The sequence below is a fragment of the Chelon labrosus genome (genome assembly GCF_963514085.1).
Source record: "Chelon labrosus genome assembly, chromosome: 9".
NCBI classification, from domain to species: Eukaryota; Metazoa; Chordata; class Actinopteri; order Mugiliformes; family Mugilidae; genus Chelon; species Chelon labrosus.
Genome location: NC_140359.1, coordinates 16,582,695 through 16,610,181, shown reverse-complemented (window position 1 = coordinate 16,610,181; position 27,487 = coordinate 16,582,695). Strand labels below are relative to the sequence as shown.

The 27,487-nt window shown below is 41.2% G+C and overlaps 4 protein-coding genes across 4 annotated transcripts; 1 reads left to right on the top strand and 3 right to left on the bottom strand.

Moving 5' to 3' along the window:
• Positions 1-884: 884 nt before the first annotated feature.
• Positions 885-2,580, bottom strand: LOC311492465 (beta-1,3-galactosyl-O-glycosyl-glycoprotein beta-1,6-N-acetylglucosaminyltransferase-like; the record flags this gene model as incomplete). Its single annotated transcript, XM_084550758.1, has 4 exons — positions 885-1,411; positions 1,533-1,937; positions 2,101-2,194; positions 2,282-2,580. The coding sequence occupies 4 exons, from the start codon at positions 2,578-2,580 to the stop codon at positions 926-928; spliced, it is 1,284 nt and encodes a 427-aa protein (XP_084406884.1). The 3' UTR covers positions 885-925.
• Positions 2,581-5,456: 2,876 nt separating this feature from the next.
• rfk (riboflavin kinase) lies at positions 5,457-10,247 on the top strand. Its single transcript, XM_084550920.1, has 4 exons — positions 5,457-5,977; positions 6,802-6,953; positions 8,092-8,194; positions 8,318-10,247. The coding sequence occupies exons 1-4, from the start codon at positions 5,896-5,898 to the stop codon at positions 8,485-8,487; spliced, it is 507 nt and encodes a 168-aa protein (XP_084407046.1). The 5' UTR covers positions 5,457-5,895; the 3' UTR covers positions 8,488-10,247.
• Positions 10,248-11,946: 1,699 nt separating this feature from the next.
• Positions 11,947-13,209, bottom strand: LOC311493127 (proprotein convertase subtilisin/kexin type 5-like; the record flags this gene model as incomplete). The annotated part of the gene is made up of 2 exons (XM_084551681.1): positions 12,816-13,209; positions 11,947-12,365 (listed from the first exon to the last, which is right to left on the bottom strand). Exons 1-2 carry the CDS (start codon positions 13,033-13,035, stop codon positions 11,947-11,949), a joined length of 639 nt encoding a protein of 212 aa, XP_084407807.1. The 5' UTR covers positions 13,036-13,209.
• Positions 13,210-13,213: 4 nt separating this feature from the next.
• LOC311493213 (proprotein convertase subtilisin/kexin type 5-like) lies at positions 13,214-25,586 on the bottom strand (the record flags this gene model as incomplete). The annotated part of the gene is made up of 14 exons (XM_084551773.1): positions 13,214-13,589; positions 13,681-13,861; positions 14,028-14,261; positions 14,384-14,626; positions 15,221-15,438; positions 15,539-15,725; positions 15,975-16,058; positions 16,305-16,511; positions 16,808-16,953; positions 17,041-17,101; positions 20,985-21,053; positions 22,475-22,675; positions 24,510-24,646; positions 25,492-25,586. The coding sequence occupies 14 exons, from the start codon at positions 25,584-25,586 to the stop codon at positions 13,307-13,309; spliced, it is 2,346 nt and encodes a 781-aa protein (XP_084407899.1). The 3' UTR covers positions 13,214-13,306.
• Between the last annotated feature and the right edge of the window lie 1,901 nt (positions 25,587-27,487).

Here is a 27,487-nt window from a genome sequence, read left to right as displayed (position 1 = left end):
GAGTGTGATGAGATGCTGTTGTCAAATCAAAAGCTGAAAGGACATTTTCCATTGGGCTTTTGACCCAGGTTATATGATTGAAATTATCAAATAGAACAATTACATTTGCATTTTACTCATTACTTTGCAATGAAAATATACAAGATTTAAATATATCACTTTAAATTATCTGTAGGAATACATGTAAGACTAGGGGTGTAACGATACATGTGTTTGTATTGAACCGTTTCGTTACAGGACGCACAGGGCTGTGCGCGGGTGGGTTCACAGAACGGAAGTTGTTTGTGTTTATTTTCCGCCTGCAGCTGCACGTGCAGCCCGTGTTCGTCATGGCTACCGCTAGCTATAAACCGGAGCTTCTTCATGACTCTCCCTTGTCGCTATGTCTCCTGCTTGGGAACACTTTTGCTTCGTGGTTAATTACTATTTTATTAAATGTGTTCATTTTTTTTTTTTTTTTTACGCATTTACACCACAAACACACTAATTCACCTGAAACGCACCACCTGAGTGAACGTCACTGCTACAAGAAAAAAATAAAAATAAAAAACACCTTGGTGCAAATGCAGCTGACTTAAAAGTAAAAGTTAACGAGCTGTGAGGAAATTGTTTTGGTAATATTTTATATATTTTTTGTTTATTTGAGAATATTTTATTTAACTTATTACCCAACATCATTTTGCAATAGTATTCTATTTCTTATTTTATTTTCATATTTTCTACAATGTTAGAATAAATTGTTGATTTACAAATAATTAACATGCAAATAAATAACAAGCAAATTTAGGTATTGCATTTTGTTCCCATACTGTACCGAAAATGAAACAAACTGTAACCTCAAAACCAAGGTACGATGATTGTTGTGTATCGTTACACCCCTATATAAGACAGTAATATTTTGTTTTGATTCATGTAAAACCTCCACCTAATATGCCTCAGCCAGCGCCTTTTGTCTCAGATATCTCTCCAAGCAGTAGACAGCAATGGGATCTGTGTCTATGTCAAACTTATTGGCAAAGAGGTGATGCTGCTCAAGCATCCACTGCAGGTCTCCAGCACCGTACACACATACTGATCTGACATAGTTGCCATGACACTTTGGGTACACTGCATCCACTGAATCCTGTGGCCCCTCATGCCACGGCCACTTCACCAGCCGTGCAATTGAATTCATATCCGACGTGTCGTATTTAGGGTGGGGCCTCTTTGAGCCAGGAACACCATGAATTCTCTGAATGGTTGCCCAGAGGAACTCATCAGGACTGTAGGTGTCTTTGGCCCACTCAATCAGCGCATGTATCCGGTTGTCTTCCAACACACTACGGATGTAACCTCGGTTAGCCACAAAGTAGGCATTTCCTGACAGAATGGGCAAGTTGAAGGGAGGTGGCTCCTTGTTCTTTCCTGTCCCCTGAGACATTTGGGATATAAATTAATATGATGGTTATGGTCATTTAGGTCAGAAAACATTGTCAATCATTGAATTAAATATTGTTATGTAATAGGTTATAAATAAACTCTAAAAGGTGTACCTGGATTGTCCCATTAACTATCTGGTGAGCTTGTTTTACCCTCCACTTCTTCCCCTCAACCATTGTTTCTGACTCCATGCTGTTACCACCATTCAACAACCGCAACATCCTTACAATCTCCAAGTTTGTTTTCAGGGGGAAATCCTGGCCACAGACGTTGATGAAGTATTTCCATTTTGTAGTGGTCTTATAGAGATCAGCCATACAGTTAAGGTCAGCCTGGACGCGTGGCCAGGCAGCATAGACCACACTCACAGGCTTGCTGACCATGAAGACATTTGGAAAACAGGACGTAATGGCCTTGATGGCAGAAACGACTGAGGCCTCTGATTTTTTGTCCACATGGACACAATAAATATTTTGGGGAGCATAGATCGCTCGTAGTAGTCGTTCAAAGTTCTGCACCTAAAGACATACAATAAAAGAGAGATTTAAATTCCTGTTCTTTATGTTTCATTGTTAAAGGTAGTTGCTTTATTTTTTTAACCACTAACAGGACACTACGACAATAGTGTGCTCCTCTAATTAGTGATTGAAGTAAAGCATTTTAATTTTAAAATGTGCATACCTTGTGATGTACAACCATAGAGTAAGCCAGAGGAAAGTCCTCTTCCTCCTTGCTTAATGGCACTGTTAAGTACTTTCTGCTCAACTTGAAGTTCCTGTTTGTAAATACACAAATTTATGGACATTTAAATTATGGTTTAGAGTTACACACCAACTGAAATCTGTGGGTTAGAGCAACACACCTGCAGTTTTGGGTCACATTTATATAATATCCATCAGGGATCTGAACGGTCTTGCGAAACTCTTTAGTGACGGTCAGTAATTTGGCACGCTCCAGTGCTTCCTTCTCTCCCCGCAAGATTGCTGAACAGTTGCACACTTTCTCTGGGATGCCATCATCATCGGTATACTCAAGCCACCTGTATCTGAATAAAACAGGACTCCGGCCTGTTTTCCGCTGACTGAGTATCAACAGCATCCACAGTGATCCCAGTACAACACTGAGCTTCAATAGCAGCCAACCTTGTTTCAGTAAATGCATTATCTGAGAGGAAGAGTTCAACAACAATGACTACTGTGGTATTTTTGAACGTAGTCTAGCTGAACTTATATTACTTTTTGCAATTCTTTCGTAACAACTAATTTACGTTTTGAAAACATTACGTGTCAAAAATGATTCAGTATTAACCATATCATGACATGTACAGAAGGCTAATAAGGAGTTTTATAATTGTTTTAAATCTAAAATCCTAGCCAATAATGCCATGAAGTTTTTTATAGATAATATACAAGCTATATCCTGTTGCCACGTTCTACTTCACTGCACATGTACAAAGCCTAAAGTGCATGGACTAATGTTTGACGATGTGCTGACAAGTTCCTCTTTTTATGGAGTCAAGCAGGTTAGTCCATCCCTCCTGGAAGCAAGATAAGACAAATGGTATGAGCACCTTATATCTTTAGCCGCACCTTTCTCAGTAAATATTTAAAGTTAAGCATAAAACAAAACCTTATGCTTCCATGTACAGTAGATAATAATGACACGTGCTTATTAACTAGTGATGCTCCTGATGTGTTTTCTATTCTGTAACTAAACGTTTAGTCGAGTAAATTAAACAAGGCAACTGGGAAATAGTACTGATTAGAACTTCATGTTTCCGTCTGTTGCCTATCACAATGTGTCTCGTCATTTCATATTTTTCACACTGTGAAACACTATTGGCTCTGAATGCTGGGAAAGTGCTGGGAAAAATTAAAAGACTATCTTATCTTCACAACCTAAAATTTTTCTATGCAGTTGTTTTTGTGGTATGTGTAAAAATGTGCCTGCCCTTAATGCATCTTAAATAACACAAAACAAATATAAAGTTGAAATTGCAATGTTAGCAGCTAGTTTGTAAGAAGAGATATAAAAAACAAACAAACAAAAAAAAAAAAAACAGGAAGAACAGGGGCAACTGTACTTTGTTGAAGACATTACTCCTCCAAGCATTTCCTTCAGTTCTGCTTAGATGAGTGGTGACGGCTCTTCAAAAAACTCTACTAGCTATTGTTTCAATTTTTTTTTTTTTAACACACTTTGACCTGGATGACTGAGAACCATCACAGACATGTAATAAGAGAGTTTTATTTTAATTTTTAAATCTGCCCCAAAATCACATCATAAAATTTAAGAAACATACGGGCATAAATCATGAAATAATAATTGTCATTATCATTATTGTAATGTTTCTTACCTGAGATTTTGTGAACAGATGATCCGATCTCCTCTATATGTTTCTGCCTCTGTTCCTTCCTTTTCAGGTGAGAATGGGAGGAACTTTCTCAAGGTATAGTAAAACATTAATCGCATGCCTGAACCTAAACCTTAAAGGGGAATTGTCGTTTTTTACATCCTGGACCTTATTTCTGGCATAAAATACGATCGTTTACTCACCCATATAACTCTGGTGTCACAGTTTAGAGTCGTTCAGACGATATTTAGATCCGCGTAAATGATAGATAGATAGATAGATAGATAGATAGATAGATAGATAGATAGATAGATAGATAGATAGATAGACAACTTTATTGATCCCTTTGGGAGGTTCCCGCAGGGAAATTGACTTCTCCATCGCATACAGCACTGTCAGACATACATGTACACGAATTATATAGAAAGCAGTGAGTAAACCCCAAATACCCAACACCAGAAACGAATAATAATAATAATAATAAATATTGTGACTGTACATATGTGGTTATTGCATAAATATTGTGATTGCACATGGTTAAGAAGAAAAATACAGCTGCACATTGTTATTGCACCCATGTTATTGCAGATTAGTTAGAAAGATCAGAGAATCAGGAATCAGGAAACTGGCTGCCTCCCCTGTCTTTCAGTCCCGTTCCTTTTTGTCCTCCTCCCCCCAAGTGAGTGGTGGTTAAACAGTTTGATGGCACGTCGGACAAAGGAGTTCCTCAGTCTAAACTCTGGACTCAACGGGGAATAGCACTAGCTTATCATAACAAAATATTGGTGAAATGAATGAGTTTTGCGGCAGATAATGCGTTATTTAGAGGCTGCGTTTCGGTGCCCCAGTCACTCCCACTACATGGATATACTCAGATCTAAATATCGTCGACACCAAAGTTATACGGGTGAGTAAACAATCGGATTTTATGCCAGAAATAAGGTCCAGGTTATAAAAAACAGTAATTTCCATTTAACCTGAAAATGGTCAAATATGGTGTGGACATAAGAACTGAAGAAAAAGCTAATGTTTTAACAAATTCTTTGCATAAAACCTGTTGAAATAATCTGATAATGCGTGACTTGCCTTGCATGACAATCTCTACTTTTATAATTAGTGTGTAACGGCTTATCATTATTATTGTTGTTGTTATCATTGTTCATTATTATTATTCGTTCTCCCGCGACCTTCCAGAGGACAAGCGGTTACAGAAAATGAATGAATGATTGAATGGGATTTATTTTGGGCCTGGTAAATCGGTAGTATAGTGAACCTCATGTCGCCCCCTTGTGGTTTGTTTCATCATACACCGAAATAAGGTACTAACAAACGGACTGACCTTTACATCAGTTTATTAACGAGGAAAGGACAGGTCATGATTATCAGCAGCATTGTGAATTTTACCAGAGAAAGGGACGATGTTATGCATTATTGCATACTATGTCTTTTTCAGTAGTTGGTATGCAGTCCCACTGCGTAGGATATGGTTAACTCTTCGGTTTTCAAAGTGTCCAAAAAAATAAAAAATAAATAAAAAAACAAATAGCGTCGTTCCCTTGATAGAGCCATGAATGTCTCATTGGTAAGTTTGATTTTCCCTGCAGCACCTGAAGGCAACATCTCACTCCATTTGGTCACGTGATCCGTGACGTCAGCCGAAGTGTTGAGGACGCAGATGTTTCAGGGTTCAACGCAGTATGTAACATCACTGACTGTCCGGGAGCACCCGACCTTCGTTTCCATCATCAAACTGCGAGTGGACCTGGCCGGCATCATACATCAAGAGCTGCGCACACGGCGCCTTTCGATTAAACCGTTCCAGGAACTGTGCGCCTTTAAGGAAGCTAGGCGTAGTTAGCATTGCTAGCATAGACGGTGAACTTTCACCACCGATGCTAAGGGGGCGAAGGGACAACTTATCAAACTCGAGCAAGATAACCGGGGCAGGTGAACCCAGCGTCATAGCCCGGACGAAATTTGAACCCTACAAGGTCGAGGTTTGAGCATTGTCAAAACGGCACATTAACTCTTGACTGAGCAGTCGGTCCCACTTCCTTGTGTGGTTCGAGGTCATTCTGTAGCGTTTGTCTAAAAGACAACCAGCTGTTACCGGGACACTAGTCATGAAGAGTCTCCCGTACTTCTGCCGCGGAGAGGTCATTCGAGGCTTTGGAAGAGGAAGCAAAGAACTCGGTATTCCCACAGGTACGTTAAACAGTTGTCATTCATTTGTATGAGCGTATCAGTAAGTTAACCTTTAAACCAGTTAACGTAAATACTAGCATTGTCTGTCTTTCTAGCACATTAGATGAGACTGAAACATACAAAGCTATCCATTACATGACCTTTGACTTATCTCATATGTTTTGACAAATATTTGATTACGCCAGCCATACTGACTCTCCGTTTTACCGACCGGTATTGAACAGCACTGATAACGACACGATTTTACGCAACGAGCGCTCCGTTTTCGGACTGCCGTAAATGGAGTTATTATGTCACCATGGCTGCTTCTAGAAGTGTGTAGTAACGTCTTATCTAAATTAAAGTGAACGGCGAAAGTAATTAAAAAAATATGTATATATTGACCAGTGTACTTAACAGCTTCATTTTTATTCTGGCTTTGATAATGTATTGGGGCATTGTGTGTGTTTAAAAAAAAAAAAACACTAAGGCACCGTTGAAGGGAAAAATTCAAAACCATATGTTTAGTTTTCAAAACACACTTCTTAAAATTATCGCATATCATACTTAGGTTTGTACGTGCTGCACAGGAGCTCATAAAACCTAAAAAACATGCAAATAAATGAATGGCTAAATCATCATTCAATCATTTATACGGGAGTTTTGTTTGTTTTAATATAATTGGATGGCTTCCTCGGCCTTGTTATCTTTATGAGCAGTGGAAAGGTAGTGTTCTCTAGTTTAATGATGTCTTTCAATTTTGCAAGTCTCTAACTTTTTAGATAGCAGTCTGTCTTTTTTTATTTTATTTATTTTATTTATTTTTTTTCCCTTTTGATCTCTAGCCAACTTCCCAGACTCGGTGGTAGACAACCTTCCAGCAGATATCAGCACAGGGATATACTATGGCTGGGCCTGCGTTGGTAATGGCGATGTCTATAAAATGGTGATGAGCATTGGCTGGAACCCTTACTACAAAAATACCAAGAAATCCATGGTGAGTACAGGACAAGTGGCATTCACTGCTATCTGCGTGGTGAAGAAAAGAAGTGGTTACATTGCAGATCTGCTCATGAGACAGCCTTTAACAGTCCAGGGTTTCAATCTATTGACGGTCACAAGGCCACTTCTCTCTCTCCACAGCTTTGTCTGGAAAATCTGATTTTCCACTGCGTGTTGAACAGTTTTTTGCGTAGCTGACTTCTGACATTGCCGTGGGCCTGTGTGCCACACTGAATGAACTGAGCATGGGGCAGAAAGATGCTGGAACAAATTTAATTAAGACGAGATTAAATTTGTTGTCACTCTTATAAATAAATAAATAAATAAATAATTTTCTTATTTTATTTCGATCTGTTTTTTGGATCTGGTGGGCCATCGGAGACTGTAATGAGTCTGGACAGTCCCTGTTATGTCCTCATTGTTAAACCACTGTAAAGACAAGTTTAAATTATTTATATATTTATTATATTATCATATTATTTATAATTATTTATATATTAATCCAACACATGTGTGGACTTGTTGCTCACAAGAATGAGAAAGCAGTGTTTTGCCAGCGCTGACGGACAAAACACAGTGGCTCTGCTCAACAGTTACTACTTTTACATGGTTTTTGCTCTTATTCCAAATAAGACAATATTTCTACTAAGCTGCTTATTTGCCCAATTAAAGTGACTAATGATAGACAGCTAATCTTCCTGTTTACCTGCAGCAGGATGTCTTTGGTGGTGATTTGTTGGTCTGTGCAGATACAGCCTCCTTCTTCTGTAGAAAGTTGTGATACTATATTTGCATAGGTTTTGTACACAAATTACATTTTTAATGTCATATCCAGGACATTAGTGTGCATGTAAATGAGGGAATGCATAAAACATTTAGTCCTTCATGCACGTATTAATGTATTGATGTTGTTTCCAATCTGTTAATTTTTTTTTTTAATATTTAAAATAGTCTTGTTTACAGCCCTCACACTGCATACACCATCATATTTTTTGCAACTCCTTAATTAAACGAATTTTAGATGCAGCAGCAAGGATGAATGCAGCCCATTCTAGTACAGTCTGCTCTGATAAAGCAGTGAACTTTGGCATTTGCTCATGTGAAAAATACATTTAATGTTTTTGTGGTTCTAGGAAACTCATGTGATTCACAATTTCAAAGAGGACTTTTATGGAGAAATTCTGAGTGTCGTCATGGTGGGCTACATCCGTCCAGAGAGAACCTACGACTCGCTTGGTACGCCTTCCTCTCACGCAAACATTTAGGCTGAAGTCTCATAGATTAAATGTTATCGTCATTCCTCCATATTTTTCTTTGCTGTTCACTGCTCACTTCTTTTCTGTACGTCTGTCCTAACAGAAGCCCTCATTGCGGCAATCAACAATGACATCGAGGAGGCCAAGGTGAAGCTGGAGCTTCCGGAGCATCTCAAACTGAGGGACGACAACTTCTTCACTAGCACTGCCGGCTCGTCTTCAGTCTCGCCCACCACAGCATCCACGTCGCAGACCATTATGAACGGTCACTGACAGCTGGCTGGGACAGCGCTTCTTTGCTCATGCACTCAAACAGACCAGGATGACAGTTTCTGTATACGTAGAGGTTTGTTTACCTGCACAACCTCTTTCTAAAGTCTCTACAGCTGAGCACGGACTGACTCATAAAAAACCAATCATTTTTTTATTATTTTTTCCTTTTACTGTGTCAGTGTATCTGTGTTAAAGAGCTTTTAAGCTTCCTGGATTTTTTTGTTTGCAGACCGCCAGTCACTGAATAGATCATCTTTATCTGTATATATTCACACCAGATCGCCTCTTTGGGCTCTCGCTGGTCCGACTGTATATTTGAAATCTTGAATAAGATAAAGGGAGACCAAGATGATGGTGACCACAAATATAGGCGGTGTTGTAATAATCTGTATATAAAGAACTTAACCTCAACACCATCCAGCAAAGGTGAAAGAGTCATGGCACACCTAGTTCTTTTCTGTTGAGATTTGTTTCTGCCTCAGCTGGTTAGAGAGAGGGTCTGGGCATTATTATCTGTAACAAAAACACAGGTCACTCTTGGACAACATTATGCAACAATGTGGCTACATGCAAGGCATCTGTGTGGAAAGGATGATTAACTCATGAAATTGTGTTTCACCCTCTGTCAGTGTAACACCAGCCTTGTTAATCACTGCCCGGAAAGTGTGTGAACCTTTTACATTGTACCAGAGATTTGATTTGGATGTATTATGCAGAACCTGTGATTGCTAAAATTTATTTAAAAGCCTGCACTGTAATCATTTATTTAATCGAATGTGCACCAAAAGTACATTTTAATGATAGTTATCCGTCATATTTACCCTCCGGGCCTCAGGCCTTAACTGTCTTATCTTGTTGAGTCAACAGAAAATTGTAGAAGAACACTAACGCTGAATAAGGAAGCAAGTCCTTATGCACCATTTAGTATTTGCTCTGTGGGTTTGTTACAGATATTCTAACACTGATATAGAAGAGGTGAAGAAGAAATGAATGCGTTCCAAACTTATATTTACAGGAAGTGTAAAAGAGCGTGGGCACAAATTGACACTATCACACTAACTGAAAGGCAGAAGTCTGAACAGGAAAAATATCTACAAAACATGCCGCGTTTCCGTATATTTGTATTTCTTCTTTCCCTTTATCTTTCAAAATTTTAAAAATATATACTCTTAAAACCGTTAACAGAACCCTGAAAGAGCAGCGTCTCTTTACGATGTTTTATACGCCTGTGAGTGAAACTGTCCGACACGTAACTACAAATGTCTACAATTATTTGTATCCGTGTAAAAAAATAGTTTTAAAGGAAGAAATGTTTAAGTCTAGTTATGTGATTTTATTTTATTTTTTTTTTGGATTTTAAGCCAGAATTGTATTTCATAGTTTATTTCATTTTACATTATTCAACTTTAGGAGTTAAATCTGTAGATGCATTTTATCAATGTTACCATTTATAATGCAACAGTAGTTATGATCCCTTCACAAGAAGCACTTCTTTCTGTTTTTTGTTATCAGTTTCAGGACTGAAGTTATTAAATGTGCTGCTTTGTCAAACGATTTTAAGAAGGAAGAGTTCATAACGCTCTTTTTGACCCCGCTGTGTTGCTGCAGTCGAGTCGAACGTTTTCCAGTCTCATTTGTTGCAGTTATTTATTCTAGTTTACACAGGGACCAGGGTTATAGCAGCTGATGGTTCAACAACTCTTTTACATTTTCACTCATGCGTTTTATATAATTTAATCTAATAAATAATCTGATCAGAATGCATCCGTGTGTGTGTGTTTTTTCTTTTGATAGGTTATGTTAAAGAAAATATGAAAATAGGATTTATGTTTTTAAAATCACCAAAAAATCTCAGTGAGATAACAATTTGCTATGAAGTTTTTTTTTTAGTTTGTCATCACTGATACTAATGATAATACTAATAGTTAAGTAAATCCCACTAAGCTCACAGATAAAAAAAATAACAGTTAAGTAAACTGGAACCAAACCTTCATTAAAATTGGTTCAAAAACTAAATGTGCTTTTTTTTTTTAATTGTACACATATACTAATTCTCTTACATAAACTAAACATGCACAGAAATCTATCTGAATAAGTTACTAAGCTCAGCAGTTAACATGCTGGTTAAACACAGATCAAACTCCATCTTCATTTTAAAAAAATCATTAACAGCACATTTTATTTCCACCAAGAGCTGAAAAAAACAAAACAAAACAAAGAAAAATTGCACACTTTTCAGTGATTATGAAGCAGACGTGTTGGTATCCGAGTGAGACGCAAGACAAAACATTAAAGCTGAGCAAAAGGAAACATGTTTTAGTAAAAATCCCTCCTGCAGCAGTACGCTGTGTTGTATGTAGTGATCCAAACACAGGCACAGACGCACAACATTTCACTGTAGTCTAAACATCAGCCTGAAAAGATCCAAACTGTACCACCTCAGGGTTGCAGATCAGACTGTGGGAACTCCTTCGGTCCAACAAAGACACGACACAGCAGTACACAACACTGATTAATAAGTGCTTTAAATCACATGGCACACAAATGTAGGAAGTGATATAGAATTTGCATTCTGCCCAGCCATTTAGTGCCATTTGATTTGTTAATGAATGTAGTTGTATGTGTAATGTGCAGACGACTTCCCTAAGCTCTTACCATTAGACAATAATTACTGTATCATTCATGTTGTAAACACACCATATCACTGACAAATGAAATAAATTAGTTATTTTAGAAAAAATGCGTTATAATTCATTATGATTCGACATTTCAACAACTTTCCCTGAGGTTTGTGACTCAAAAACAAACAACTAACTCTTCTTAAATTATGTATATTAGACCAATCTAAGGATAAAGCTGTATAATTCAACAGTTAACCAACATTCTTGATTTTCAGGCAGAAGATCAGACGTTCACATCCAACTTCCGCCTTGTGTCAAACATCTCAGATGACATTAACGCTGGCTAAATTAGCAAAGTGAATCAAGGTGACACTAGGGGTTTAATTGGATTGGCTACTCGTATACCTAATTCTCTGAGCACGCTTGGACCAGTATGAGAGCTGTGATACCCCCCTCCTTTTTTTAAACTGTTGCAGCCAAACGCAGACATTCACACTGAAAGGTGCAACTGATGTCAACGGTTTGGGGCAGCCAAGCCCATGCTGTACTAAGTCAAACACAAAACAATGAGATCAATGCTGGCAAAATGGCCAATCTTTCATGTGCATGTGTGGTTAGAGGACAGCTGCAAGGAAAAAAAAAACCTCATGACACCATAATAATGAGGTCTCAGTATATCAAGCACAAGATGTTTGTTGTACCCACAATGCATCAGAAATGTTAACATATGACCCTGCTAAAACAAACAAAAGACACATTTCACAACATACTTAGACTGCAGTAAAAGGTAAGGGACTATTTTTGTCCACTCAAGGTCTTACGTGCGTTTTTTTTTTTTCTATTTGTACGAGTAGCTCTCATCATCATACTCAAGCTCAATCTCCTCTTCATCCATTAGCCCGTACTTGAACTTCCGGTAAACTGTTCCATCCTGTGCCATGTACACAATGTCGTCATCCACCTCTTCTTCGTCATCTTCAGGATCCAGCATTCTCTCGGCGCACTCCCCAAGCGAAGAGGCGGCGGACTGTGGTGCCACGTCTCCATTGGTGCTCAGTTTCTCATACCCTCCAGCTTTACTGGCACGGGGCATGGTGGAGGGTGATTTTGATCGAGCGTTGAGGAAGATGAAAAAAACAGCGCCCACAGAGAGGATGACCAGAACGCAAAAAGTGACAACGAGTCTGGCTGTCCCTCCTTGAGCCTCTGTAACGTCCGCTGACCTCACCACGAAGTTGACATCCAGGATGCACTCCACTGAGATAAAGGAAAGGGGGCAGATGTTTAGGTAGCATTGCACAAATATCTAGTGGATCCTTGAGTAAAGCCTTACAAGACTTAAGTTACAGTGAAATGCTTTGTTGTGTAAGGAGCTAGAGGCGTGGAAAGTTCAAGGAAATGCCTTGTAATGTTGCATCAATATAAAATAGTGGTTTGGCAGGAAGATGAAACTCGTGTCTAGCCTGCAGGAGACCTGTCAATTAGATAAATTATACAAAGCAACCATTGCAAATGGCAGATGCCCAGAAATAAGACTTATGACACACACACACATATAAATACCATTTTCCACAAACAAGTAAAGACACAGTATCTATTCACATAGAGGAATTTTCACTCATAAGATGACCCAATAGGAGGATGTGTATGTTAATGTGTGTATGTTAATGCTCTAAGTCTTGTGTTCCACGGTGCGTCCTTGTTTACCTCGTGATGACTTGCAGTTACAGCACTCCCTGGGAAGTGGGTCACCGTTGTGGAGCGTCTCGTTTCCACAGCAGCTCAAGCAGCGGCCATCCTCAGACAACATGCGGGGTAGAGTGCACGAAATGCAGTCCCTCATGCCGGGGCCTCGGCAGCCCATGCAAGACGGGTCACACGGTTTACAGTTTAATTTGTTGCTCTCTGACACAGAGTCCTGGGGCATAAAAAGATTCACATATTTGATTTGCACGCACCATGACGGAAATGTGAAAGGTTGGTTGAATAGACACAAAGACACCCGGTCCGTCACCTGTGAAGCATGGTAGAAGCCGATAGCACACTGGGCGTGACAGAGGCTGAGCCAAAGCTTGAAACCATCAAAACAGGACAGACAGGACAGAGAACTGCCACCTGGATGGAGAAATATATCACACGCATAATTGCACCCGAACTTGAATTTTCAGATGCAAATGGTCATACGTCATTTGTTTTATCTAAACGTTTATAATTCCTTTATTAGCGCATGAAGCAAAAACAAAATGACACGACAGGCTGCCTTTACCGCTGCAGGTCTTGCAGGTAGGCCGACATTTGTGACAGGTATTCTGTCTGTCTTTATAGTAGCCATCTGGACACTTCTGCAAGCACTGTCGCCAATTAATCATGTAGACATAGTCCGACCTGCAGCTCAGACAGTTTGTGTTCCCATGGCCCGAACACTGGGTACAAGAGGGGTCACAATGCTCACACACCATGGCGGTCTTGTTGCCAAAATGACTGAAAAGGAGAGAGAAGGAGATCTGTTTAGCTGATGGTGTTATTTCCTGAGAGAGCAGAGGAAAAAGAGGTGATAATATTCTGTGCTAACTTCTCTGAACAAGTTTCCACGCAGCTGCTTCCCTGCTTGAAGAGTCCGGGTTTGCAGTCCTTGCAATGTCCGCTGTGGCGGCCGCTGCAGGACTTACAGCTGAAGTGGCAGGGCTCACACACTCGTTCATCGGTGTCCTCGGGAAAGTAACCTACAGGACACTCCTGCACACATGTGTTGTCTAATGAACAGAGCACAACACACAAGGGAGAGATTTTGAAAGGAGCAGTTTAAAACACAATCAGATCATTTGTTCTCTGCATTTAACCCATGTACTTGAAGCGATTAGAAGCAAACCTCAAAGTATACATCTCTGGCTGAAAGAGGCACTTATTTCTGTAACTCACTCAGCAGAAAGTTTTTCTCCTTGCAGCTGAGGCAGTTGTCATTGCCTGGCCCTGAGCAGGTGTGGCAGAGTTTGTGGCACTGTTGGCACTCCCCATCCTCATCTACGTATGAGTGCATGGGGCACTGACTGTACCTCACACAGTGTCCACTGGCATCTATATGCCTTTTGTCGTCACAGCTGAGGCAGGATGAGGGCCCATGACCTGAGCAGGTCAGACATGTGCTGTGACAATCTGGAAAAATAGAAGCCAGCTTAGAAAATGGGATAAAGTAAACCCTGTGGTGCCCACACAGACTTATTAATATCATTATTCTTTATTTCTGCAAGATCACATTAAGCTTCCACTTTCCCTACCATGGCATTCATTGTTAGTCTCGTCATGGAAAGTGCCAGTGGGACACTTCTGCAGACACTCTCCGTTGTAACGAACAGCTTTTTGGTTGCTACACAGAATACAGTCATCAATGCCTGGTCCGTCACATGAGGCACACTGAGAATGGCACTGCACACACTCCTGCTGCTCTTCACTGGCAAAGTAGCCCTCAGGACAATCATCCACACACTTCACGTCATGGAGGAAGTAGTAATTCGCACACTCTGAGAGACAGGAGGAAAAATTAGGCAGGATTAGGCAGCTCATGCTCAAATTATTTCTTTAAAGGGGAACTACTGTTTTTTTACAATCTGGACCTTATTTCTGGCACAAAACACAATCGTTTACTCGCCCATATAACTTTTGTGTAATTTGTATTCCTTCGGGAGATAATTAGATCAGTGTATATCCATGTACACTGGATGACTCAACGGGAAATAGCACTAACGTACGATATCAAAATATTGGTGAAATTAACAAGTTTCACGGTAGATAATGCATTATTTAGAGGCTGCTTTTCGGTGCCCCAGTCACTCCCACTACATGGATATACACTGATCTAAATATCTCCCGAACGACAACAAATTACACAAAAATCATATGGGTGAGTAAACGACCGTATTTTATGCCAGAAATAAGGTCCAGGTTGGAAAAAACAGTAGTTCCCCTTTAATGGCTGAACAATTTGCAGTCCAGTGAGCACTTTGCATTTTCATGTCTACCCCTCTCCTTATGTCACCTTTCAAAACCACATCTCTTTAAACTTCTTTCCCACATCTTCCATTCCTCTACCCTCCCCTGCTCCACCCAGTACTTACTCTCACACAGGCCTTCCTTATTGCACCTTGTACAGTGAATCGGACACTGGTGGCATTCTGTGTCATTGGTATAAAAGCCATCTGGACAGAAGGAAACGCAGGAGTGTTTCAGCAGCAAGAACGGGCGCTCACAGCTCAGACAGCGGGTGGGACTTTCTTCGCATGATCCACACTCTGGAGCACATGGCTGGCAAACTTCATCTTTCTTTGGAAACCCTCTGGGAAAGATTCAGAGAGAGGAAAGAACAAGTTATCACTGGTGTGTTATAATGGTGCATGTTAACGTGTAAATCAGGAATGAGAAAACAGGAGACGCACTTCTGACACTCCTCCACGCACACTCCATCTTGAAGATATAATCCAGTGTGACACAGCTGGCACATCTCGGCGTCATGGCATACGAAACATCCTTTACTGCAGTTCTCACACTGCTTAGATGCAGTGTTGACAAAAGTCCCAGATGGACAGTGAGGCTGGCAAGTATTCTGTTGAGTCAAAACGTAACCTAAAGGTAAAAAGACACAGACTTATCAAATAACATGAGTGAACGATACATAGCTTGGCAATGGTTGACATCTTCGGGGCATTGTGGAGGTCCACTGTGGCTTGCTATGTGTATACAAAGCATGCCATGACACTTAATCAAGGTAGATGCCATTCTTTATCAGTCTTATTCATACATTCATTCATACGTATACTTTTTTTTTTTGTTCCAGAGACAATCTAACACAGCACACAGACAGAATATGTTTACCTTCGAGGCAGCTACTGCAGTCGTCCTTGCCTGCTTTAGAGCAAGTCTTACAGGGGGGGTGACACAGCTCACGTTTGACGTGACCTGATGACACAAAGAAAGCAGCAATCAGGGCAAAATTGTAAAGAAGGAACACCATGAAAGAAAGGAACAAAACATGCGAGATGGAATGAAAAGCTGACCCACAGCCCGTCATTTTAAAAGCAGCAGCGTGCGTCAGCTGATGAAAAATGTGTTCTTTTACTTGAAGCACAGGAACTGAAATGGGTTTAACAGACGGAGCGATAGGTCACGTTGATGGCATTTAACGCTGTGGTAAAATTGCCGTACTGTTCCTGGCGTGTTTCCCGGGGGGAGACGCGAGCTGTCCGCCCTCTGAACACTCCCCATCCTTCAGCACGAAGCCATCCTCGCAGGAGTCACAGTCGTCATGTCGTGGTCCCGCGCAGGTACGACAGTTGCGGTGACAAGGCTCGCACTCACGGCTCTCCTCGTCCACAAAGAAACCTTCCTCGCAGTCATCCACACATTCTCCGTCTAGACACACAAATACACTTGTTTTTACTTCCTCTTTATACCATAAAATAAATGATTTCTTTCACGAAACTAAACAATTTGTCACTCACGCTTAAATGATTGTGCTCATGAAGGAAAACATATAGGAGCTTTTACTGCATTACTATTGCAGAATAAAAGTGATGCAGTGACAATAAAACTATTACTTCAGGTGAAGTGTCAACTCTGTATCTAAATTCAAATGTGTGCCCTTGGAGCTTATCATCTCATATTCACACCAGTACTCAGGCCCAAATTATAAAAGGTTCAAATGTTACCAAAAACATAGACTCCCTCTTCACACCGGTAGCACTGGGACTGGTCGCAGATTTCACATCGCTCGTCTTCGCATGGAGCACACACCGCGGCGTCTTCCACACTGTAGGTCCGATCCGGACAGGACTGATGACATTCAGAGCCCAGCCTGGCAGACAAGAAGGGTGACCGTTCAGATGAGCTCGTGGGAATATGGAGCTGTGACTCAATGAAATGCTCATCTAAAGATACTCACTGGTAGTAACCATCTTCACATTTGAGGCAAACAGTTTCCTGCTTCTGATCTCCTGAATCATCTGTGATGAAGAGAGTTTTTGTATGATATAATACACCGATCAGGCACAACATTATGACCACTGTCAGGAGAAGTAAATAACATTGACCATCTTGTGACAATTTAATATTCTGCTGGGAAACTTTTGGATCTGGCATTCATGTGGATGTTACTTAGACATGTAGCACCCACCTAGACCAGACCAGGCACCCCCACCCCATAGCAATGACACTCCTTCATGGCAGCAGTCATCCCCAGCAGGATGCAGCCTGACACAGGTAAATACACAAAAACGGTTTAGGAACAACTAAAAAAAAACATGAAAAACAACACAAGGTGTTGACCTGGCCTCCAAATTCACTAGATCCCAAACTAATCAAGTATCTTTGGGATGATTCACAGAGGCCCCTCCCCTCAACCCATAGGACCCAAAGGCCCCCACTAACAACGTCCTGTTGCCAGACACTACAGGACACCCTCATAAGGCCCATGTCCATTCTCTGATGACTCACAACTGTTTTGGAGGCACAAGGGAGATCTACACAATATTAGCAATATTAGGTCATAATGTTATGCCTGATCAGTGTAGAGCACTTTAAAACTCTATTAACATGTGAGGTGAGACAGTAGCAGCCATTCAACTGCTATCATCAGCAGATTTCAGACATCTCTCTACAGTGAAATAGGAAAATATACACATAAAGACAATATTGATGTGGGGATAACTGTTGACGGACTGTTAATAATTAACATCTGCTGTCTCCAGTTTCCTTTAGAACCAGCAGGAGGCACTCTGACAACACACACTGGATGTGTTCGGTGCAGCGTAGCATAGAACGACACAGTCAGATCATCAGCCGAGGGTTATCAGTGTTGAACTAAGAGACAAATCTGGCCCAGAAACAACCTAATGCAAAAGTTACAGAGTCTCTGTGGTCATTTCATTTCATTTCACGATTAATATCTTTTAGTTACTCTCATCGCAAAGAAGTCACAGGCTCAAAGCACTGTGTGCATACATTTGAGTGTCCTTTTCATTTGTTCCTCAGCGTATGCGTATGTGTTCCTCAGCGTATACTGCAGGTATACTTGCAAGCGTAATGTGAGCAAGAGGTTATGTATTTAGTTATGCTTGACCAGGGGACATGTACGGAGGGTATATTGATGAGTAATTCGGTTGAGCGTGAGACTGTATTTGTCCACACACGCCAAAGGAGAGATCAAACTAATTCCTGCTGCCAATCAAAACCATCCAACTGTTAACTGAGTAAAAGCCACGCTGTCACCCCTTAGTCCAGCAAAGACAAAACATCTCCAAGGACAGATAAAGCAAGAAGGGGAGCACAAAAAAGGAAGGAATGATCAGACAGGAGAAAAAGAAACAGAGAGAGAGAGTAAAGGATGTCGGTGACTACTTAAAAACCACTTCCCTTGGGACATTCATCCTCTCCAGGAAAGCCTGCATCTACCCCCACACCCCATTCCTCTCGCTGTCTCCTTCCAGCACCCACAACTTAGTGCTGCACTGGTTTGCACTTCAATGCAGTCGACAAGCCACTACCTGTGAAAGCAATTACTCATACAGAGAGAGACTGGGAGAAAGGGAGGGTGGGAGGGACAGAGGTATAGAAGAAGAGAGAGCGAGTGAAGAGCCGGAAATCATGCCTCCAGGCTGTGTCTATGTGAGAGGGAAAATAGCGCCCGCATAAATATTAACTGTGCAAGCCAGGGGAGGGGGGGATTTCAACAGAATTTAAACTGGTGTACACATCCTGAAGTATTCACTTGTGGAATGTGCAAGCACTCACACATTTAGAGCGTGCATGCAACCACAGGCTACATAATATGCTAGGATCTAGTGCACATATGACATACGTGCACATAATCACAGATTTTGATCTGGAAAAGATGAGACAAAGTTAAACAGAGTCAAGAGCGGCAATGGAGAGTTTGACTGTGGCCTCGATCGAGGGATCCTTGATGAGAAATCCTTGAGAAGTGTATTGCTGATACAGAAAAAGAAAACAGATGTGCAAATATCAGGAACATTTAAGAGGAAGACAGCTTTTCCTGAAGCACAGAAACGCATCAACACAGCTGAACGCTGGAGGTGAGACGAGCTTTAGCATGCAAGCAGCCTCTGAGCAGCAAGAGTATGGCTCCACGGTGCAGGAGCTACAGCATTAGTGTTTTTATCAAGGACAATCCACCTTGAAAAGATCAATAGTAACTAGATATTTTAGACAGGTGTACAAATCACGGCGCATCGTGTGGTTTGTGCAAAGTCGTCTTGAGCCGAAAAAGGTGATGTTCGAGAGTTTAGTAAGACTCACCAGTGGCATGAAAAACAATCTGGAGATGCACTGAGTGATGAAAGTAAAGTTCGGACACAAGACACCCAGAGAGGAGGGTTTTTTTGTTGTTGTTGTTGTCGGGAGAAATACTTCAAAGCGCACCGGCTGACTAGAGAAATGTCAGCAGCAGAGCCCCGAGAAAGTCTATGTGCCAAAGAGGACCAAGATAAAAGTGTTTTGTGCAGGTATAAGTCAACATTTCTCCAGCGCGAGGGAGCACTTATCGTCAGGCTACATGTGCATCAGAAATTACACAGAACCATAAATATGACTTATCCAATTATAAATTATTTTCAAATGTCTAGACAGTGAGTCAATAGCATTGTATGTCGAGAGGATTAAAGGCCATTAAACTGATGATGGGTTATGAAGAAGTGTTTGATGGGAAGATAGGACTCAGAGGAGGCCAATGCATCTTATCTCGGGCTGTCAGGCTGAAGTCAGTGATAGATCTCATGCAGCGGTTCGTTACGAACTGGCACAAACAAACACAGTTCACTCAGGTACTCCTAGGTCTGATCTTGCAGGTACAACTTCATTCTTACAGTTAAATTAAAACAAAACCCAACACCAAGTGGAAAAGCAGTGACTTCAGAATATATTTCCAGTCTTCTGAGTTTTAACAGACACTGACATCATTTTTTCTAACATCTTTATTCCTAAATCAGAACGACGCCGAAATCCTGAGCCACCTTCACAGAAAAGTTGACAACAACCAAAAACAAAGCATCCAGTTTTCTCCACATGAAACTGCATTTCACCAGCTTGCAGATGCAGGATGACACCTAGCACAGGTATGCACACATGCCCATATCAGACGCCAGCATCAACCACTACACTGTTTCATCTTCACTGTAGCCCGTAGCCTCGCGTCAGAGGGCCAATCAGCTCAAATCTCTAATCTCCTGACCGGCTTGTTCGGCTTGCAGAATTGTGATTACTTAGAGCGGCTGGATCGCGGGGAGGCTGCGGTGGGAGCAAGAGCGAGACAAGATATTCCACCCAGAATGCATAATGACATAATAATACTCCGTCTCCACCTCAGACTAGTCCTCTTCGCAACAACAACTTCTTTCAGTGGTTTGACAATAATCGTCTCTGGGAAGTCTCTTTTTGTCTTTATTTGACTTGTACTGACAGGATGAGGAGTTAATAGCACAGGCAATGGGATTTAGGGAAGTTTACTGTGCGGTTAACTAACATTTCACATCATGTTGGGTTTTACTGTTTGCTGTATGCAACAAAATGTTCACAAATGAACATTTCCTTAAATTTCAAGAACTCATCCCAGTTGTTGGGGCACATTTTATTTAATGTTTGTATGTGCAGCAACAGGGAGCCCACAGCAGAGAGTGAGGGTGCAACAAAAACATATGACGCCTCGAAACTATACGTCACAAATATGGTAAACCTTCGGCAGGCATCAGATTTTGATTACAAGCTTCCCAGCAGCGTCACTTCAGAGGTGAAAAATTGTGTCATGTGACCTCTTCTCCTTTCTGAGGTTATAGCGCACATTGGTTTTGTTCGTACGGCTTGCGTGATGCTTACTGCGTTTACACCGCTCGCATCCTTCACCACACGGGAGGCAGTCCTTGTTTTCTGCGTCTGAATCCACACCTGATGAACAGAGCAGATAAAAAAAATGTTTTAGTAAAAAAGTAAATAACAGATAAAAATGGAAAGCTGAAAAAAAAAAAAACAACAACAGGAAAATAATTTGGATTTCATTTAAAAATCTTAAATCAGTGTTAATTGTTAAGTGCTCACTGAGCGGCACAAAAAGGTTAAATCATTATATTTAAAGCTGTTTTCAAATCTGAACGTGTTTGGATTGTCACAACAAATGAGTCACAATGTTTGCAAGCAGAGTACAAAATGTGTTTCTCATAAATTGACACTGCAATGGAGCCTTTTTATCGTCAGTCAACGAGAAAGCGCTCCTTAAATACAGCTTGTCATTTTTTAGAAATGGATATTTAATCATCATTTTTTTGTCTTTCCTTCCAAGGCTAATATTTTGTATTTTCGTTAAACAATGGACAAAGAGAAGAGAAAATCCATCCACCATCCATTACCCTTACTGTTAAAACGTAAACTCCACTCCAGCGTGGTAAAAATCGAACTCTGACACTCCCACTTCATTTCCTCACAATCAAACTGTCACCGTTCCTCTTGACCTTTTGTCTCAGACTGACTGCAGTTGTTGTAACTCCAGCTCCACTCCTTATCTCAAACATCTCAAAAAAACTCATAACATCAACTTTCATCTTTCTTTTTCTCTGTCCTGCTTTGGCTGGCATTCACATTTGATCTCATACGATGAGATAAAGTGCGACGGGCTCGTCTTTCCCAGTATCCCAGAGGATAAAGAACACTTTCAGCAAAAGTTCTTCAGCTGAACAGATTGAGTACAGAAAGCAGCAGGCAGGTCGAGGATGATGAATTGAGTTAGGACAAGTCATTGACCGTGTGTGTCTGGTAGGGGAAGATCACTTGAACTGTGCTTTTGTATTTCTGTTCTTTTATCATTGCTACGAATCTCTAAAGCAATTACCTGAATCACCTCACTGACAAGTCACGTTATAATGAACCTTAAGATCCTTTATTTGTGAAATATATAAGCGTAATTTTAAAATTCCCCCTTTGAGTCCGACACTACAATAAAATCTTTTAACACCATGGTGTACTAGTTCAAAGCACAGAGGAAATTCTATTATAAAAAAGTTTCTATTAAATTGCAGTTGAACCCCCTGAGTTGGCGTTGTGAGTAATTTTAATACTTTCTTCAAAATGAGATTACTGTGCTACATGCATGGTCCTTAAGGCGATATCTGGTGCTGATCAACAGTGGCAGCTTTCATAAAATATTTCATTTATTTCTAATGTATTCATTCATTCATTCATCTTCTGTAACCGCTTGTCCTGTAAAGGGTCGCGGGCAGACTGGAGCCTATCCCAGCTGTCATTGGGGCGAAAGAGTTGACCTCTTCAGAAATCATTCACCTGTTCACAAAATGCCCTCTACCAGCATCTCTCACCTGCGCTGCACTCCAAGGGGACGCAGTGGTCATTTCTGAGCTTGTGTCCTGGGCTGCAGTGGAGGCAGCGATCAGCTCCGGTACACGTGGCACACTCTGCGGGACAGGGTTCACACCGCTTCCCTGCAGAGTGGAAGAACCCCTCTGGACAGGCATCCAGACACTGACCCTTGAGGAAGTACCGGGACACACCAAACCTGTCTGAGAGGAGCAAGAGGAATGAGTGGTGATGTATTCAGACATACTCAGACAAGGAGTCACACACATTTGTTATGACAAAACACTGTTACTACAGAGACGACCAGTTTTTGGAAAATCGGTGTATGGATGGTACTGCAAGGACATTTGCACAATCTCTTATTAGTTACAAATGTGTACATACATATGTCATGCACCTGAGAGCAAAATCTAACCACTGGCTATTTATAATATTATAAAATAGATAAATTTAATTCTATGTGCACTCTTTCAGCTTTCCAACAGGTGCGTTTTGAAACTTTTTTCTTTTACTAGATTATTTTAATTATTATTTTTTTCATATTGCTCAGGGCATCCATGATTGGTTGTGTTCTACCAGGTCTATTTTATCTCCATTTTGACTCAACTCAACTTACATTAAAAACTAAAGAATTTTAACATGCTTTTTTAAAGAAATGATATAAATTTTGAATTTCGTGTTTTAAAGTTTAAACTGAGACACGTGATTTCACTGTGGGATTTATATTTCTACATTAACGCTTCATTAGTGGTTACATTTGACAGGTTGGCATTCAGCCGCTCATGAGGTTCAAACCCTCCGGCTTGTCTTTGGAATGAAACTAAAATGTCTGTATTAATGTGTGTGACTGTGCACCAGCCAGCCCGGGCTTGTGTGTGTATCAGCACTTTAACACTTCCATATTTTTCATAAACCGTGTCTTTTTTGTCGTCGCTTTCTGCTTTTCCTCGCTTATGCGCCCTTCTCCAGCTGCTTCATTTTTGTCCCCCCTCTAGTCGCAGCAGGGGCGCAAAACATTACCATCGAAGGTCAGCGTCAAGAACTGTCCACTCAGTATGTAGCAGTGTGTGTGTGTGGGTGTGTGTGTGGCCAAGATAAGCGGAGTAGTTCTGAGAGAGAAATGACGTGGGGAGAGACAGATAGAGGCTCTGTTCATGCTATTATTGTTATGTCTCACTGAGCCTCAGACAGACCTGCAATTAAATGGAACCACATTTGCAAACACAGTCTCACAAACCTGCCGGCTAATTGAGAGAGTGTGTGTGCAGATGTGAAGGTGACACAGTGCGTGTGTGTGTGCGTGTGTGCGAAGGGGAAAATCTGGTGTTAATCTTCTCTATCCTGTCTGGTATCTCAAAGTGTGTGTGTAGGCATGTGTGTGGGTAACAGAATCTCCCTAGTGTAAATATATTCATTCTGACAGCCATAATACTGTCTGTAACACGGTGATAAATACACTTGTTACTACCACCCTCAGGTTGATATTGCTTCAGCTGTGATCCTCTAATGACATTGGGTTTCAGTAAAATGTTAGAAAATGAGCTTATGGGCTTTGAATGGGCTGCACGGGTACACTGAGAGCAGTCATCAGATCCAGACAAAGACTCTGAGATAAAGACCCAAGAGAAGAAGTGAGGTGACCTCTGCATCAGGATACGACACATACATGACCTAGTCCCTGTTTTAGCACACCTACGAGCACGTCTTGGCTGAGATGCTGCTTTAATTAGATTCGTTCACGTTTAGAGGATTGATTGGTGGAGTCTGGGACAGATGAGCCTTCACTTGATCCATGTGGTGTTACGAAAAAGCACGAATTTGCTGACATTCCAGTCACAGCTAGAGAGATGGAAAAAAAGCTACTTGTGTCAGTTTAAAGACCCAGAGCATGCGTACGAATTTTATCCGTGCTAAGTGGTGCAGGTTTTCTCCTGTCAGTTATAGGGATGTGAAGTGAAGTCTGATTTTAATTCACCCTATAAAAAAAAATATATCTATTTCTTTAATGAGTGTTTTGAAACCCTGAGATAATTGTACCTCTGCCACAGCTGGTGCAGCTGTCAGGTCCCTCATCGGCACACTCCTGGCAGGTGTAGTGACAGAGGTGGCATTGCCTCCCCATGGAGTAACGCCCCGTCTGGCAGCGGATGTCACAGCGTCCCTCATCAAAGAACCTGGGTGTGGTTCACAATGATGAAGCAAAATAAGTCTCAGCTACTGCTTATAACATATACAGATTTACAGTAGAAAAAAAGTTGTTGAACTTGCACAATAGTATTGGGTTATTAGGGGAACTACTGTTTTTTACAACCTGGACCTTATTTCTGGCATAAAATACAATCGTTTACTCACCCATATAACTTTTGTGTAATTCGTATTCCTTCGGAAGATAATTAGATCAGCGTATATCCATGTAGTGGGAGTGACTGGGGCACCGAAAGCCTCTGAATAACGCATTATCTGCCACGAAACTCGTTCATTTCACCAATATTTTGTTAACATACGCTAGTGCTATTCCCCGTTGAGTCCTGTAATTTGCTACTGCTAGTTTTTTACAACATGGCTGCATATTTTTCTGATTCTGAGGTTGTGGACGAACCATAGAAGTAGCAAATTACAGGTAAACAAGCTGAACGTTGCGGGTGCGTGCGGCGCTCAGAGATGACATCATCCATCCATCATCCATCATAACAAAATATTGGTGAAATGAGCGAGTTTCGCGGCAGATAATGCGTTTAGAGGCTGCGTTTCGGTGCCCCAGTCACTCCCACTAGATGGATATACGCAGATCTAATTATCTCCCGAAGGAATACAAATTACACAAAAGTTATATGGGTGAGTATTTTATGCCAGAAATAAGGTCCAGGTTGTAAAAAAACGTAGTTCCCCTTAAAATAAATAATAAGCATGAGATTTCTGACAGTATGTGGGTTTTCATTGGTTAACATTGAGTACGCCACCACAGAAGTATTACTTCACATCTTTTGGACATTGATGTTTGACTTTCAGTGGTCGTCACCTTGTTGCAGGGCAGTTGGTGCAGTCCTCCCTCCCCGGACCAGTGCACTGCAGACAGGTAGCATGACACCGGTGGCACATGCCATGTTCACTCATGTACTCTCCTGCAGACAGAGAGCAACATTACCTCGCAACTGCTGTCTAACTAATTCTGCCTCGTCTTCACTAATTGTCCGATTTCACTCGCTCCGTGTTGTGTTTTCATTTGTTTACCAGGATTGTTATGTGTGAGCTCACTTCTTCTTTTTTTTTCCCTTTCCCCACTTGAGTGACTTGATATGATGCTGTGATGTGTCCTAGTTGCACCAATTATAACCAACAGTCAGTCGTGGCTGTTTACATTTCCCTGGAAGTCCAGCTCATTATTCTCTTGCTTCTGACATCTCCCAGCACAATAACAACTACGGCTCTTCTTCTCTCAGTCTCGTTTTCATACCGCGCACACATATACATTTCACAGATCTAAAAACATCTTTGCAAAAGTCAAGTTTGAGGACACCACTCTCGGGCGTATTTGTGTGCTTTTACAGCAAACAGAGATATGATTTGGGGCTGAAATTTTTATTTTTGCTTGGCCCGTTGTGAGTATGACGACAAAGAGACAATTCCCTAAACGGCCTTAGACTTTAAAAAAAAAAAAAAATAGATTAACAAAGTTTCACCAAAGGAAAGCACAGCACTGAAAAAACAAATCTATCCTACAGCATCAGCCAACTTTTAGCACCGCTAACACTTTCTCTGTTGACTTCGTATGTTCTCTATTGTGTGGTTTCCTGCTGTCATCCAAGTGGCACTTCAAGTAGACCCATTACTGCTGCTTTACGCTGCATCTTATGTGCCACAGAAGCCTTTTCAGAGTTCGTACAGGACAAAGCGATAATAGATGTTTTGAAATAATATATATATCATAAGTGAGCTTGTAAATTTGAGCTTTAACAGAATCATCTATTACAGTATATCATAAATATCCCTCCTACAGGCCCACCGCCACATCCTCCTCTGTTGAAAATGCTGAAAATGTGCGTAGGTTTCAGAAGGCCGGAAAGTTTTCAGTTGCAAAACAGAGCACGGCCTGGAAATTGAGTCGTATGAGCCAGAAATCTCAACACCTGGCAAAATAATTGTTGGGTCACTGGCACTGATCAAACACACTGTCATGCTCTTAGTAGATATGTTATTTCACATTATGTAGCTTTAAAAAAACGCACGCGTTAGATTAATATGATATGCCATGTTTTAAACTATTCTCACGCTTAAAAGGTTTGTAAGAAAAAAAAAAGTTGGAAAAACCATCAACCTTCAGCTTCACCCTTGGCTGCACTGAAAAGAGTCATAACAAAAGAGACATAAACATTGTCTCCTATCCCATTTTTTTTTGTATCAGACAAAGGTGACAGACACTGGTTCAGGCTAAGGATGGAGCTGTGTGTTTGTGTGAGTGTGAGAGCATCCTTGAAGGCAGCGGTGAGGTTGTCTGTGCTCTCTGGGCTTTCTGTGAAAAGCCCAATTGTTCCCTTCAAAACAAAAGAGCTTCTTTGTGTACAAACACAACAGGCGGTGGCTTCCCATTCAGTAGAGCTCTGCTGAAACCTCCCTGTCTTTCTGTTTGTCTCCCCCTCACTCACGATCACAAACAAACGGGGAGCCAAGTTCTCAAGGGACGGAGAGGACAGAATTAGCCGCACAGCGCCACTCAGCAAAAGCAGACACTGTGGACTCCCACTGCACGACAGGAGAAGAATGGAGGAGAGAAGAAAGGGAGCCTGTCACTCAGGGGAGTGAAACTTTTCCTCTGTGACGGACTCGGCTGACCTTGTTAGGACATTGACAGTCTACTCTGTCGGGAGCAAGAGCTCTGTTGGCAGGTATCACACTGACATCTGCCACACCTGGTCCTGAATCCCAATTCCCTCGCTCTTCCACCTCGTAATACCTGCAGATTCTTGCTCCAGGGATGCAGAAAAATATAAATTTACAAGGCCCGCGAGGCGGTCGAG